Source organism: Notolepis coatsorum (assembly GCF_963971535.1).
Source record: "Notolepis coatsorum genome assembly, chromosome: 9".
In the NCBI taxonomy this organism is placed as follows: Eukaryota; Metazoa; Chordata; class Actinopteri; order Aulopiformes; family Paralepididae; genus Notolepis; species Notolepis coatsorum.
Window position 1 is genome coordinate 76219855 of NC_140173.1, and position 16551 is coordinate 76236405.

The following is a 16551-nucleotide window of genomic DNA, read 5'->3' on the forward strand; positions in this document are numbered from 1 at the left end:
GTTTCATCATGAATGCATGAAAGGGGGGGGGGGGGGGGGTCGTTTCTGATGATTGATTACCAGTAACGGCATTAGTATTGAGCGCTAAAAACGCTGATCAGCTGGATCGGTATGAAAAACTTGCACAGTCAAGCCAGAATTTACGTCAGATGATCCTTACCTTTGATCGGGAGTATTCCAAAAATAATATTCCAATTGTTTGATCGATATCTGCTCCATCCGATTTCCAATTGGCACACGACATAACCCACCACAGCATAGGGTTGTCACGATACCAACATTTTTGTTTCGATACTATACCAATATGAATTTCGATACTTTTCGATACTTTTCCTCAAAATCAGGGAAACACTCTCAGATGTCATTATTGTTCTTTATTTTAAAACACAACAATGAACAATGACAAGAATAAATAAATAAAATTAAAAGCAATGGCATTCAAAATGCTGGAGAACTTTTTTTGCACTCAAAACAGTTGCTGTACAAGGTTTCTGAACCCAGCTTTCTCAACTGTATATTGGAACTTGGTCCATTCAGATTAACTCTGTTGATCCTTTTATCATCTTTGGACTAATTTGTGTACTTAATATGCTGCTCAAAAAAAGCGGAGGTTAGGTTGCTTCTGAGTGGGGGGAGTCACACTGTGAGCCAAATGCAGCAGACTTCTGTAGTTAAAAAAAAATTCAAGGGGTAGAAAAAGTATAGTTGTATTATTATACTTTTGTCATAGCAGAGGGCCTAATTAGTTTGAGATACCATAACCTAGAAAATATTTTGACGAGTGAGACTGATTATAGCCTATCATAATCTAGAACTAGGTCATATTGTAGGCTGTTTAACAAAAATAAAATAGATTTCCGTTGTCTTTATACAGTATGACAACTGTAATCAATAAAGATCCTCACTGCGATTGCCGATGGTTATGATAACTAACTAATCGCAGTGAGGATCTTTATTGATTAACGTTAGCTAGCTAGCATATTTTGCATAGAATAAACTCGGCTAACGTTAGCTTATATAGCTAGCGAACTATAATTCTAGTTAAAGCTAGCTAGCTAACGTTAATCAATAAAGATCCTCACTGCGATTGCCGATGGTTGTGATAACTAACGTTACATGCTACAGTAGCTCCTATCAGTACTGTAGTCATGCCATTGATGCCAACATTCGTTGGACAAGCTATGCTAGCTCTCGTGACTAGTTTGTTGTTCTTCATTCCAGAAGGTTGCTTCCGGTAAACTAGCGCAACGTCACCACTGACAGCAGCGCTGTGCTCCAATAGGAAGGCATTCGCATGCATAAATGAATAAATAAAATAAATAAAAAAAATAGTTTTTTTCCAAACGCAATATAGTATAATTTCGAACACTCTAGTACCGCGGTACTATATTAATACCGGTATACCGTGCAACCCGGCACAGCATATGCATCGGATGTCCCGTAGACGTTTGGATGCGACCGATTGAACCTCTAGCCTTGCAGTCTACTGAAAATCTGCGCCCGGAGACCTTTCAGTGTAACACAGGGCCTGGAACAGGGTTTACTGCAGCTCAATACCGCCACCTGGGGGAATCTGGCCGGTAATGCACCCTTGGCGTCACAGTAGGCCTTCTAACGGCAACATACGGGTCCCTGGCATTGAATAGGATATTAAAATAAATAAATAAATAAAAACGAACCAAAAACGTAATATTACGTGTCTGGCATCCAACCGCTGGCGAGCAAACACGTAATAATACGTGAATGGCACCCAACGTGTTAACGTTCGACGGCACTTTGCTCTCGTCTGTCGGCTCCAGGCTGCGTTTCTCCCGATCATTCAATACATTGTTGGAAAGTTGAAATTGCCGCCTTTCGATCATCACCCTATTGCGTCCTTCCAGTCTCAGGACACCAAACATCCGACGAGCGTCATTTGACAAGCCATTCGGACAAGTGACCACGTCCGGTTTGGCCGGGTCCTGAACGGACCCGTCACCTCTGATGGCAAATATTATTGACCACCTTTGTAGCCAATGAAATTCTGGAGTCAAGGGTATCCCATGCAAGGGGTGATTTAAACGAGAAAGACAAAGAAGAAGCCGGACAAGTTCTTTGTTTTGACTAGCGCGTCGGAATCAATGGCAGTGGACGGCCATTTTGGATAATCATACCGAATTATTGCCGGTACACACATTACAAAAACCTTTGTAAACACATTTTCCGTGGGATTGTTATCAACTTTGGACCTGTACTGTAGATAAGACTTCAGGCTATGGAACCGTTATATTTTCCAGCTCCTACCTCTCAGCTGGAACTCAAAAACAGGCATCTGGCAACAAGTAAACAGAAATGTGAGAAAACAAAACTTTTACTTCAGTGTGTTCAAACCTACCTCTGTAACTCTATTTCATTAGCACTCAACAGTGATTCTTCCTGTTGTGAAAGAAAGTTCAGAATGTTTCCTTTCAATAGAGACCAGACTCATGTATGTGTATATAAAGTATAATAAATCGCAAATTACTTTGGGTATGCAATCGTCAGACATGTTATGCAGAACTAGCCCAATTTTTGCCTGATGCACAAGAGGTTAATGGTTTAGGTTAATGAATGTATTTTCCTTTATCATAGGTTACTTTGTTTTGTTTTGAGACAGTCTTGTTGGTTTGTGGTTTTGGCCTTGGCTATCCCTCGAGTTACCATTGTGCTTCCTTTATGTTAATAAATATCCTTTTCGTTTACAAACCTGGTCATCATTTCTTTCAAACAATATTTATGTTACAGCCATTTACCCTTAGACCTCAGGGGTCGTAACAGTGGTTTACATATAAAAACCTCTTTTCATTCTCATCCATCCCCACCCACATTATATTCCTGCTCCCTATAAGGTCACCCACACCTGTGTGATAATATTTAATTCATCATTTGCTCTGGTAGATGATATCCTACCTAGAGGAATGATGCGCTCGCAAGTCTCGTTCATACCCATTGTTGATCCCTTCGAAGTAACACATGCCTGGTAAGCACATCTGGTAAGCATTAGATTTAAAATATGTCCTTCTAAGAACCTCTTTAGTTGAGGAAAGCCCCACTCCATATAATATAAGGGTAATATTTCATCCATACCTGTGGATAATATTTCACCTGTACCTCTGAGTCATATTTCATCCGTATAACTGTGGATAATGTTTGAAGGGTACTACCTGTGGATAGTGATGCACCGATGTGAAAATTGTGGCCGATACCGATAACCGATATTAATATTGCTGTTCTGGCCGATACCGATATTTACCGATGTCGATATCTCTGTATAGAAAACACTTTTTTATGATAATCAAATAAAGAGCTATTTTCCAAAACGCATTTATTTTTTTACTTTTGTAACTTGTTTTCAGAAATGACAGATATTTTGAAACTATTTAAGGCATGTAAAACAAAAAATTAATTTTATTTATTTTTTTATAAATATCGGACCTATCTTGATATCGGACCGATACCGATGTGTAAAAAAAACTTCCATATCGGCCGATATTATATCGGCGGCCGATATATCGTGCATCACTACCTGTGGATGATGTGCTGGCTCTGCAGGTAGTCCAGGGCCAGGCTCATTTCACACAGGTAGAGTCTGATGGCGTCCTCGTTGAACTGGACGCTCTGCTGGAGGTGGTAGCGCAGGTCTCCTCCCAGCAGCAGGTCCACCACCATGAACATGTCCTCTTCATCCTGAAATGAGTACCTGGGTAGAGGGGGCACAGCTCAATTACTTATTCCCTTTTAGGGCTGGGTCGAGGGGGCACAGCTCAATCACTTATTCCCTTTTAGGGCTGGGTCGAGGGGGCACAGCTCAATCACTTATTCCCTTTTAGGGCTGGGTCGAGGGGGCACAGCTCAATCACTTATTCCCTTTTAGGGCTGGGTCGAGGGGGCACAGCTCAATCACTTATTCCTTTTAGGGCTGGGTCGAGGGGGCACAGCTCAATCACTTATTCCCTTTTAGGGCTGGGTCGAGGGGGCACAGCTCAATCACTTAAGGTGCTCCCATAGTCGAGCGGACTGTACACGGACTGGACTCTGCGGATGTCCACTGGACTCTTTGAGCTTTCATAGTCGAGCGGATCTCCGCAGACCAATTTCCTACATGTCTCGCGCCGGCAGAGTTTTGTGTGACACCAAGTGGGCGCCGCGGACGTCCGCGCGTCAGAAAATAGGAGCTTCGCACTTGGACTCTGCTTTGGGTCTGCTTTGAGTACCCTTTGGGTCAGCTTTGAGTACCCTTTGGGTCAGCTTTGAGCCCGCGGGACTCCGCGGGAGTCTGCTCTGTGTACGGTCCGCTCGACTATGGGAAGGGCTTTATTCCTTTTAGGGGGCACAGCTCAATCACTTATTCCCTTTTAGGGCTGGGTCGAGGGGGCACAGCTCAATCACTTATTCCCTTTTAGGGCTGGGTCAAGGGGGCACAGCTCAATCACTTATTCCTTTTAGGGCTGGGTCAAGGTGGCACAGCTCAATCACTTATTCTTTTTAGGGCTGGGTCGAGGGGGCACAGCTCAATCACTTATTCCTTTTAGGGCTGGGTCAAGGGCGCACAGCTCAATCACTTATTCTTTTTAGGGCTGGGTCGAGGGGGCAAAGCTCAATCACTTATTCCTTTTTGGGCTGGGTCAAGTGCACAGCTCAATCACTTATTCTTTTTAGGGCTGGGTCAAGGGGGCAAAGCACAATCACTTATTCTTTTTAGGGCTGGGTCAAGGGGGCACATCTCAATCACGTATTCCTTTTAGGGCTGGGTCGAGGGCGCAAAGCTCAATCACTCTTTTTAGGGCTGGGCATCTGCACAGATGACCTGATTCAATTCCATCTCAATTCACAAGGACCCTTTTCGATTTGATTCTATATGATTTAGATTAAATTAAGCTTGATGACATTGGTTTTAGCAGGCCAGCACCTGCCATTGTGATCAAGACATTTCAGTTTTCACCAAATACATTTTGGTGAGTTTCCATAGTAGTTCAGCAGAAACTAGACACGCATGGTAGAAATAATGTTTATTTATTTATCAAAATGTTGATAAAATTTTTTTAATATATTATTTCCATGGCCTAAGATAGTTAAATCAATATTTGTGAACATGAGTTAATCTCTCCCAAAGCCAGAAACCAGAGAAGGAAGAATCAGACTTGTGATGTCATCAGGTGTAAAGTCTGGAGCTTCTCCGTTGACAATGAATGGGAGACTGAGTTTGTCTTGTCAGAATGTTTGTTTTATTTTTTATACCCAAATTAGCTTTATTCTATAGTAGTGGTTTAAATTCCAACATAAAATGTACCTATGAACACAGAACTCCCCTGGGTGCTCTGTGTCATCTATACAATCCCAGTTTATTGTCTACGGGGCAGCTTCAGACTTGATGACATCACACGTTTGAGTTTTAGCACTCTAGTTTTTGGATTTGGGAGAGAGTTTTTCACTAATCTGTTTGTACCATCGTAGACCAGAGGAATAACATGTTATGAATTCTGAAATTGGGCATAGTCAAAATATCAATCCTGGGATTGATTAAATTTGATTAAAAGGAAACGATTCAACATTGATTTTCTTTTCATTTTGATTTTGTATACTGCTATTGTATTGTAGCGACCCTGAGTTTGGGGGTCATTGGTCAGCCGAGCTGTCACTCAGCACTCCGCCATCTCGGGCTGGCAGTGGCGCTATTGGTCGCGTAAGCCGCAGGGTGACAGAGGCTGGAGTGCAGGGGCTGGCCTCGGCTAAAGGTATAAGAGGGTGTGGCACCCAGCGTGCACTCTCTTGTTAGTTAACAGTATCAGGTGCAGTTAGTTGGGAACAACGAGAGGTGATGCACCCAGTTTGTATGCTGTAACCAGAGAACTGCAATAAACCATTAACGTGAGAACTAACCCCTGAGTCGGTGAGTCGTCAATAACGGAGATTGTTACAGTATACACACACACACATGTTGAAAATATGAAGGCATGAAATACAAACAGACTTAGAAATGTTTTTGCAAGCTCAGGTACACACACGTGAACATGTGCACAGGCACAAACACATGGGCACAAATGTGTTTATATATATACAGGCCCACACAAAGACAAACGCAGTGTCCCACACAATGCCATATTCACATAGAGTGCAGCCACGAGACAACATGCTATAAACATGCATCCTGCTGAGCTGTGAATCTAACAACAGCCGTTTATGGATGTGTGAATGAATGTACTGTATGGCGGAGTTGGTGTATGTGCGTGTGTGTGTGTGTGTGTGTGTGTGTGTGTGTGTGTGTGTACTCCTTGGCAGACTACAAACAGGCACAGTGTGAGAGTTAAACACCCGTCATTATCCTATTAAGCTGCCACTTATTTGAAGGAATGGAGAGAGATTGCCAAATGAAAGCCAGGAAAGAGCCCATCTTTTGATTGATGTGACTTAATTGAAGATCACTAATGGTCGGCTTAAGATACTTGTCAATCAAGCCACCTAATCATGCATATCAAATAAAAATACAGCCTCTTAATGATCTGGGAGGGGATTTGTTAACACTCCATAATTTTTCTCCCCAACATGAGGACAAAATATTGAGTAAACTCGTTATCGACACGATCACGGTTTTGATGGTTTTGTGAAGGTACATGTGTGGTATATACCTTTGATTTGGGATTTCAGGGGATCAACCAGAACGGTTTGGGCTTATTGCACATAACACGTTTTATCTCGCGACCTATGGAAAAAGACTGGATTATCTTGGTAATGCGCGATGTTTAGCGTGTAATAAACTACAAACTACAGTGTGTAGAAACAAACTCTTTTTTCCATGTTGGACTACAAGTAGTGTCTGTCAAATGAGCCACACCATTGTCTCCACAACTATAATACAGAACACACACACAGCTCTGCAAACATCGTGAAACACAGCGAAAATGACCATTTTAAGCTGGCCTGAAGCGGCAGAGATGGGGACAGCTTATGGCGCTGAATGAGTTAATAGGCCTCCCACACAGCAACATGCACTCATTCCGCCCATACTGTACAGAAAACCCTCCCTTGAGATCTCATTTCACACTCAGATTAATATCATTTTCAATATTATTTTCCCTCTGAAGCCCACATTATTACTTTTTTCCCCGGCTAGGTTGCTTGGTCTTGAACCTTCACGGTGTGTCGTGATTGGTCCTCTCCAGGTGCAATTTCCTGCATCTCTATAAGCGAGAAATGGGGCCCCAGCATTTGGAGCAGAGTGAAAATCATCTCGCCTTGAGATCACTGCTGCTGCCTGCCACGGAGCAAACATCCATTCACAGAGCTTTGGCCTCTTTCTCATCCTCAAAAAGAAAACGCAGATCAATCTACAAAATGGTGCGACTTTCAAAAAGATAACTGATTCAGTGAATACACTAAATCTTACATCCCTTTTGGGGGGAGGGAGCCCTGAAGCGGATACAGGTATTTTCTCATGCCCCAGATCGGAGGGCTATTCAACACAAGACTCCCTCATTCCCTCTCCTTCTTTCCTGGCAACTGATTGTGAGTCAGACGGTACTCTGGCATCTTCTCAATACAATGTGACAGTGCAGCCACCTCCAGCGGCCCCCTTCATACCAACCTGACCTGACCCCGGGGGGGCCGGGCCTCACTCGCAACAGAGCGGCCTCACCAGATGGCTGGTCCCAGACTGTTGATTGCTGCCGGCAGGGGTCCCTCTTATTGTCACCTTCTTAGCACCTCCTTGTCACCGGCTGATTCACGGTATCCAGACGAGAGTCTGGCTTCTTCTGAGGCGACCGGTGTGATGTCTGCCCCGGCCGCCGCCGCCTTCCCTGGGAGAGTGTCTCGGTCGCGCAGTCACTCCTCACTCCGTGTCTGGTTGTCAAGTAAAGATGTCAGAACCGGGCTGACAACTGGAAAACGTATGAAACGCTACGATAGTCAGGTCTCGTCACCTTCAAAAGCTTTCCCCATGGACAGAGGACGGGATGGAAACCGTAAAGGAAGAAGAAGAGCCGGCGTTTGGGAACACTTCTAATTAATACAGTGTGCGTCGCAAGATCAGACTGGGCTGAATTCAGAGCGCACACACAAATCCGTCTTTCTTGCTTCAAGGACAGATATGTGACCTTTCACCTGTCAGGGACTGGCCAGGAAACACGAGAGACAAAAGGGAGGAACGGTGCAAAGTGACAGGTTCTTGTGGACGAGAAGAATTCTGATGGGTAATCGCTCACAAAATGATACCTCTTAGCCAACCTGATTTCCTCTGTCCTCTGCCAAGTACACAAGAGTCCACAGCTGAAAAGGAGGTGTTTCATAATTGATTATTCAACCTCTGAGGATCCACAACTAGAACCCTGGCCCAGAGTGTGATGAAATGAAAAAAGAAGAGCCAGGGATGGGCGTTGAGTGACTCAGACTGACTGGGCTGAATAGTAGCGCCTAACTCTCTTCAGATGTCTCTCTCTCTCCTTCCCCTACACATTATAGTCTTTAGAATTTGAAGCTACAAACAAGGAAAACATCGGAATGACATGATTTGTTCCAGATGTATACGCGCCCAGTGAAAGCCTCGCCAATGAACACGAGACTCGCCCATTCCCTCTCTACATTTCTTAGAGAGGCCATGTCAGCCAACACAGTCAATGCTGTAGCATTGTTTTGTGTCTCTCTGCAGATTTGAGTTTATGGATTATTCAAGGGTCAATGGTAACAACAAGTGCTTCTGCTGTAGTAAATGGCAAATGGTAAACGGTGTCTTTATATAGTGCTTTTATCCAAAGCGCTTTACCATTTTTTGTTCCTCACATTCACCCATTTCACTCACACATTCACATACCGCCAGCGGAGGCAACTACGCAAGGTGCCAACCTGCACATCGGGAGCAATTAGGGGTTAAGTGTCTTGCTCAAGGACACTTCAGACACGCTGCCTGGGAAGAGCGGGAATCGAACCGGGAACCTTCTTGTTGTGAAGGGCCAGATTAAACCGAATATATATATTTATTTATATATATATATTTAAATGTATTTGTATATTCTCTAATATTCCCTGATATCCCTTGTATATTCCTTGTACAATATGCATTGAATATCCATTCTAGCCTACTGAACATCCCATAATAGTCTCCATTCTACTATTGGTCGAGACCTTGGTGCCAGGCTGCCATACCCCTCAGACCCAGTTCAAACGTACCGCTCGACATGTACGAACAAGTCCTAGTTCCGCGTAGGAATTTGGCTACCGCACCACTAATGGGACTATTTGTTCATAGTGCGTATATATACTGCGCTACTAAAGTAGGACTTTCTTTTCAGTCCAGTTTCTTACCCTCCAATAGAGTCACAGACGTAAAGCCTCCCCGCGATGCCACGTGTGGGAGTAAGGCCAAGTTCGGCCTACCATCGGTATTGAGACATCGTGTATATTAATATTTGAATAGTCATATTTGGCACTATATCGTCGAGTTGGACGTAGTCTATTAAGCTAATAATAGTCTGTTAATATATAGTGCTTCGTGCGGTGAGAATACTACCGTAGTCAGTACCCCATCGTTTCGGGCAGAGAACTGGCTGCTTACCCAGGGTGGTTGACCCTATGTGAAGCTGCACCCGAGGAGCCCCAGAGCCGACGAGCGAGTGGACCTGTATACCGGATTATTCTACCGACGACAGCCCGCCTTCCCAGGCACGGATTATGCTTTGGATACTTTGATTATTCTATGGATAAAGACCCCCGACACTACCGTGTGTTGGAACCCCCCCCCCTGGAGAGGACGCAAGGTGAGGAGACGCTCTGCAAGACGAGGTCTCTCCACATCTCTCCCCCGTGGACCGGAGAGAGCCGGCCCACAAAGAGTCCACCTGCTTTCATCTGTGGTCCAAGGATCGCCGGCGCATTGAACGGCACTACAGTGGGTTCACCTGGGATACCCTTGGCCGGACGAGGCAGCTGGATTCTACCCCCCCCCCCTCCTACTCCTGTCGGCTTACAAGCGACCGGATTAACCCCCTCTAGTGTATCCAGCCTATAATCATTAAAGTATCATTGCTGTTATTCCTTAACTATTCCAGGTCGTATATTTACCACCTGCGCCTTCAGAGATTGGACATTATCTATTGATATACCGACGAATACTCCTTGCCATAAAAGTGCATACTATTTCAATTCATAAATGTAATTAAGTGATTATGTGTTTATTCTACACACCATCGCTGTGTAGGAAATAAAGACCTGTTTCTAATTCGTACATTTGTGTTGGATCCGTTTCATCTACGTGAGAGTGTTCATGATAATATATTTATGCCGTGTACTGGGTGGCCGAATATTAAGTACAAAGGTAGTGGTAGTAAGTATCATATCTAGTAATACAGTCAGGGAATTGTACCCCTCAGTTACAATTGGTCCTTCGAGCCGGAGGGTAATTAGTGTAATATTAATATAGTGTTATTAATATTGAAATGGCCTATGATGAACACTCCACGAAACGATCCTCCTAACCAACGCCCGCAGCGCGAACGACGGCTCCCTCAGTACTTAGAGGCTTACGCTGTCAGTCAACAACCTAGTCTTCTACTAACAGTAAACGCGGTAAAACTAGAAAGTAAAAGTATGTCTAACCCCAACGCCCAGACTACCCCGACCATAGAGGCCCCTACGGGCTCTAATGTAACTGACCAAGTTCACGGTGGGGACCAGTGGGAACCAGACATGACTTCACACCCCGCCAGTACTGAAGAAGTAGTCCCCGATGAGTCCCGGGAGGAATACAACGCTACCGAGAGAGAACTCGGCACGGAAGAAGACGGGGAGAGCACCGTGGAGATAGAGCTCCAAGGCTCCGCAAGGAGTACCCCGAGGGAAGGCTCCCCTATACAACCACCTTCTCCCAGCGAGGCAGAGAGGACCCTACAGCAGGCATTCCTCGTCAGCCTGAAAGCCTCTACTGAACGCGATAGACTCCAGGGTGAACGCGATCGATTGCAGATACAGCAACGGAGCGAAGAAGAGCACATACGCCTGGAAATAAGACGCATTCAGATGGAAGAGAATGTGGCCCGAGACCGAGCAGACAGCCAGCGAGCAGCTGCTGGTGCTCTACGGGACGCAGAGCGCGACAGACAGCAAGCGCAACTAATAGAACAGCTGATCAGACGGACAACACCCTCTCCCTCCGCCAGAGGCTCCAGGAACTCGTCTAGACACACCTCCAGGGCGGCATCCCCTAGCCGAGTAAACAACCCTGAACTTGACCAACAGACGAGGTCTATACCCCCCACAGACCACCTCCCCCCACCGGTCCAAGCGAGACCTAGCAACCGGGAAGGAGCAGCATATCCTGTGGAGAGGCTAAACCAGAGACTACAAGCACTGGATGACCTAACTGAAGACGAAGAGGAAGAGGAGGAGAACCGCGCCCGAAGACAGCACAGTACTCTACCGGACCAGGAGGTCCGGTACAGCCCAGGCTATACTCCCGCGGAGCTGCGCTACAGACCCCCGACTCTATACACGGGTGAGCACGACGCACGACCCGCACCGAGGAACAGCACCTGGACAAGCGGGCCATGGTACACTGCCGGTACCAGCCCATACCAAGGAGCGGGAGGAGACTCGCCTAGGAGGCCTCTCCCCCAACGCTCGCTGATGTATCCACAGTCAGCGTCATACATTGGCACGCCTATGGTACCCGACTTCACCCAAGAGAACCGGGCCCAGTATACAGAACTCCGCATGTGTCTGGAGACCATGTTGGTGGATGTATTGGATGAACGCCACAAATACGCCATCCTACTGCAGCACTTAAAGGTGCCCCGCGCACATAATATAGCGCTCGCCTACGCGACTTCCACCACCCCATACACAGCAGCGCTGGTAGCATTGGACCAGAGGTATGGGCGCATATGGGATTACGTGATCCAGGAGATCCGACACATCGACCGCTTACCCCCAGCAATAGACAATCGAGCACTGGACGACCTGTCCATCAGAGTGCAGTCCCTGGTAGGGATGTTGGGAGCGCAAAGAGAGAAGGGGAAGTATGAACTTTACGCCAACTCAAATGTGGAAAGGATCCTGGAGAAGCTGCCGCCCGCTCGTCAGGAGCGCTTTAGGCGGCAGAGGGACCACAGAGACCCGAATGGCCCCGAACCGAACCTCCTCGATCTAGCAGACTTCCTGGCGAGAGAAGTCAGCAGCCTACGGCTAGATACATTCGGACGGAGCACCCCTGGCTCCAGAGAAGGAACCAGACGACTAAATGATGGAAGAAGATCGGTGACTGTGATGCACCAATCGGAGTCAGTACCGAGCAGCAGGAGCCACAGTACCCCCTCCAGAACGGAGAAGTGGAAGATAGTGTGCCCCTACTGTGAGAAAGAACACTGGCTAGCGCAATGTGACTCCTTCCCCAAGCTGAACGCGGAGGAAGCAGGTCAATGGATAAAGTCCAACAAGCGCTGTTTTCGCTGTGCGCGCTCACACATGGCAGCCGAATGCCGCTTAAAGAAAAGGTGCACCAAGTGCGATGGAGCCCATCTGGACATACTTCACGACAGTAACAGACGGCGCCCTTCACCTGCACCATCCAGCCGCAAAGCGAGCGTCATGTACATCGATCCCGCCAGCAGCAGTGGAGCCCGAGTACTCCTAAAAGTAGTGCGTGTGACACTAAGCTACCAGAATAAAGTCCTGGACACTTACGCCGTCCTCGATGACGGGTCAGAGAAGACCCTACTGCTCGCCTCCGCTGCGGCCCAGCTAGGGCTGCGGGGAAGCGAAACCCAAATGACAATTCGGACAATAAGACGAGATTTGAAGACGATAAAGGGCGAGAATGTCTCATTCTCTATCGCAGCAAGCGGCCAGCCTGAGCGACGGTACCAGATTGCAGACGCTTTCACCAGCCAAGAAATAGGACTGTCGCGGTACACATACCCCGTCGCCAAGCTGATGGAGAAATATGCACATCTGCGCAAGTTACCGATCCCGCTCATAGACAATGCTATGCCGACCCTGTTGATAGGCTCCGACCATGCAGACCTCATTGTCCCGATAGACCGGGTTCATACCGGACCCCGAGGCTGTCCTGCAGCAGTCGAGACCCGTTTGGGATGGACTCTCCAAGGCCCGCTCGCCAAATCTCTCAACCGAAGTACAGCCACTAGATGTCTCCACTCCCGAGTCACAGAGGGAGAAACCGCACTCCTGCAACACGTAGAGCGGCTATGGAGCTTGGAACAAATGCCCTTTAAGAATGGAAAGAAAGACATTCGCTCTAAAGATGACATTTACGCCATTCACCTCCTCGAGACAGGGACCAAGAGAGTCCCGGTCAACGGCGTGTTGAGATACGCCACGCCACTCCTGCGGCGAGAAGGAATGCCTACTTTCCACGCCAAGACAGACGCCATAGAACGGTACCTGCTGAACACGGAGCGGCGCTTAGCCAAGAACCCCGCCCAAGAGAGTGTATACCGCGCTGAGATTGAGAAGCTCATCACAGCGGGACACGTCACAAAGATGGACATTAAAGAGGCTGACCAGACCACTGAATCGTGGTACGTGCCCCACCACAAGGTCCATCACAACGGTAAAGACCGCATAGTATTTAACTGCAGCTACCAGATCGGATCCCAAAATCTGAATAAAGAGTTACTGCCCGGTCCCACACTCGGCCCCTCCCTACTCGGCGTTCTACTCCGCTTCCGCCAGGAAAAGGTGGCCATCAGCGGGGACATTAAAGGAATGTTCCTGCAGGTGAGATTAGTAGAGGCGGACAAGCCCCTGTTACGGTTCCTATGGAGAGAGAAGCCAGGAGATGAGCACCCAGCCATCTACCAATGGGAAGTCCTCCCCTTCGGAACGACGTGCAGCCCCTGCTGTGCGACATTTGCACTACAGAAACATGTAGCAGAGGACCCAGCAGCGGACGAAGAGGTCCGACACAGCGTAAAGAACAGCTTCTACGTAGACAACTGTCTACAAAGCCTTTCAACCCAGGAAGAAGCCGAGGCTCTCCTGATTAAACTCCGCCCCTCATTGATCAAAGGCGGCTTTGATCTCAGGCAGTGGGCCAGCAGCGATCCGCAAGTACTGCGCAGCCTCTCCTCCGAGGACAAGGCAGCCAGCAGCGAGACCTGGATGGCTACAATCCCGGGAGAAGCCCAGGAGATGACCCTGGGATTGGTGTGGCGATTCAAAACAGATTCGCTTCACTACAGACACAAGCCCCTGACTACAGAGCAGGGAAGGCCGGCGGCGGCGCCGACCACCAGACGGAGTGTGTACACAACACTCGCCCGACAATATGACCCGCTAGGATGTATTCTACCGTACACCACCAGGGCAAAAATGATTGTACGAGCATTGTGGGACAAGGACCAGGGCTGGGACGACCCCATTCCCGCACACCTTGCATCCACCTGGAGAGAGTGGGAGATGGAGCTCCACTCACTCCCAGGCGTTAATATGCGCCGAAGCTACTTCCCACCCACGGTGAGGCCAGAGACATGTAAAATGGACTTACATGTCTTCAGTGACGCCTCAGAGGTCGCATACGGATCAGTAGCCTACTTGCGGGCCCAAGACCAGGGGGGAGAGATCTACACAGCATTTGTCCTCGCCCGCTCGAGAATAGCCCCACGCAAGCAACAATCTATCCCACGTCTAGAGCTCTGCGCAGCCCTAGCCGGAGCGCACCTAGCCACGCTCATCCAACGTGAGCTCACCATACCGGTGTCTAGAACAATCCTGTGGTCAGATTCCACGACGGTACTCGCCTGGATCAAATCGGACTCATGCAAGTACAAAGTCTTCGTGGGAGTCAGAGTCACCGAGATTCAAGACTTAACCGAAGAGTTAACCGGAGAAACAGAGTGGCGCTACGTTGATACAAAACAGAACCCAGCTGACGTCATCACCCGGGGGATGCCCCTGGATGACCTCACCCGTCGCAATGTCTACAGTGACGGCCCCGCATTCCTAAGACTCCCGGAAGGACAGTGGCCCATGCCTATCCCGAGGGAAGCAAGTCCAGAGGAGGTGGAAATTAAGAAGTCTGTGTTCTGTGGATTGAGCACCGTAGCCTCCACCGACCCTAACATAAACGATTGCACGTCCATAGAGAGTGCACAACAAAGAACATTCCTGCGGTACCACCCGGAGTGCAAGTCCCCCGCTGATATGTCAGCAGCTAACTACGAGGAAGCAGAATTGCTTCTACTGCAGCGAGCCCAGAGAGACTCGTTCCCCGATGAATTGGCCTGTCTACAGGGAGGAAAGCCCGTCCCATCCGACAGCAGATTAATTCACCTGGCCCCCGAGAGCGACGCTCACACCCTCATCAGAGTGGGTGGTCGCCTACGCAGAGCCCCCAATCTACCGGATGACATTAAATACCCGATCGTATTGAACAGCCGACACAAGGTCACAGAGCTGATTATAAAGAAATACGATGAGGATGTACATCACGCAGGAGCAGAAAGAGTCTTCGCGGAAATCAGACGTCGTTACTGGATCCTACAAGGAAGAGAGGCAGTACGACGCTTCCAACGAACATGTCTAGACTGCCGCAAGTGGCGCGCGCAGCCCAGCATACCAAGGATGGCTGACCTTCCTCCATGTCGCCTCCGAATCGGTGACAAGCCATTCCACTCAACGGGTATGGACTGCTTTGGCCCGCTGCACATAAAGAAAGGAAGAGGAACCGAGAAGCGGTGGGGTATTGTATTCAAATGCATGACCACCAGAGCGATACACATCGAGCTTCTCCCGACCATGAGCACAGACTCATTCCTTATGGCCTTCCGTAGATTCATATCACGGAAAGGAAGACCGTCTACCCTATTGTCCGATCATGGGACAAACTTTAAAGGCGGCGAAAGAGAGCTGAGAGAGAGCTTCCAAGCTATGGGCCCAGAACTTAAGACCCACCTCGCTCCAGTACAGGTTGATTTCCAATTCAACCCCCCAAACGCACCCCACTTCGGTGGCACTTGGGAACGAGAAGTGCGCTCCATAAAGACAGCCCTGTACGCAGTACTTGGGGCCCAGACTGTGGCGGAAGAAGTCCTAATGACAGTCCTCACGGAGATTGAGGGAGTACTTAACTCGAAGCCCCTCGGATATGTCTCCAGTGATGTGGCGGATATCGACCCAGTTACCCCCAACACACTCCTGATGGGGCGGCTAGATCCCACATTACCCCAGACAATGTACCGGCCTGAAGAAGCGAACGGCCGACGAATGTGGAGGTACAGCCAAGTATTAGCCGACAAGTTTTGGAACAGTTTCCTACTGCACTACCTACCGTCTCTACAGACCCGCCAGAAGTGGGTAAAGGAGAGAGACAATTTGACAGAAGGAACAGTCGTCATGATTATTGATCAATCACTGCCCAGAGCTATGTGGCCGGCCGGCCGCGTAAGCAAAGTGATCACCGGTGCCGACGGCAAGGTCCGAGCAGCTGAAGTGCTCGTCCAGGGTCGCACTTACACCCGTCCCGTGGCAAGGCTCATAGAACTGCCTCGACTCCCAGACACAATCGATGATGACCATGACCCTACA

The 16551-nt window shown here is 48.1% G+C and overlaps 1 protein-coding gene across 2 annotated transcripts in view; it reads right to left on the reverse strand.

The window, feature by feature from the left end:
* stk32c (serine/threonine kinase 32C) overlaps positions 1-16551 on the reverse strand; it is a 267164-nt gene that overhangs the window by 45924 nt on the left and 204689 nt on the right. For both annotated transcript variants that reach the window (XM_084321547.1, XM_084321546.1), the window contains exon 4: positions 3545-3718. In XM_084321547.1, the coding sequence (XP_084177673.1) occupies positions 3545-3718 (174 nt within the window). The remainder of the gene's footprint in view (positions 1-3544; positions 3719-16551) is intronic.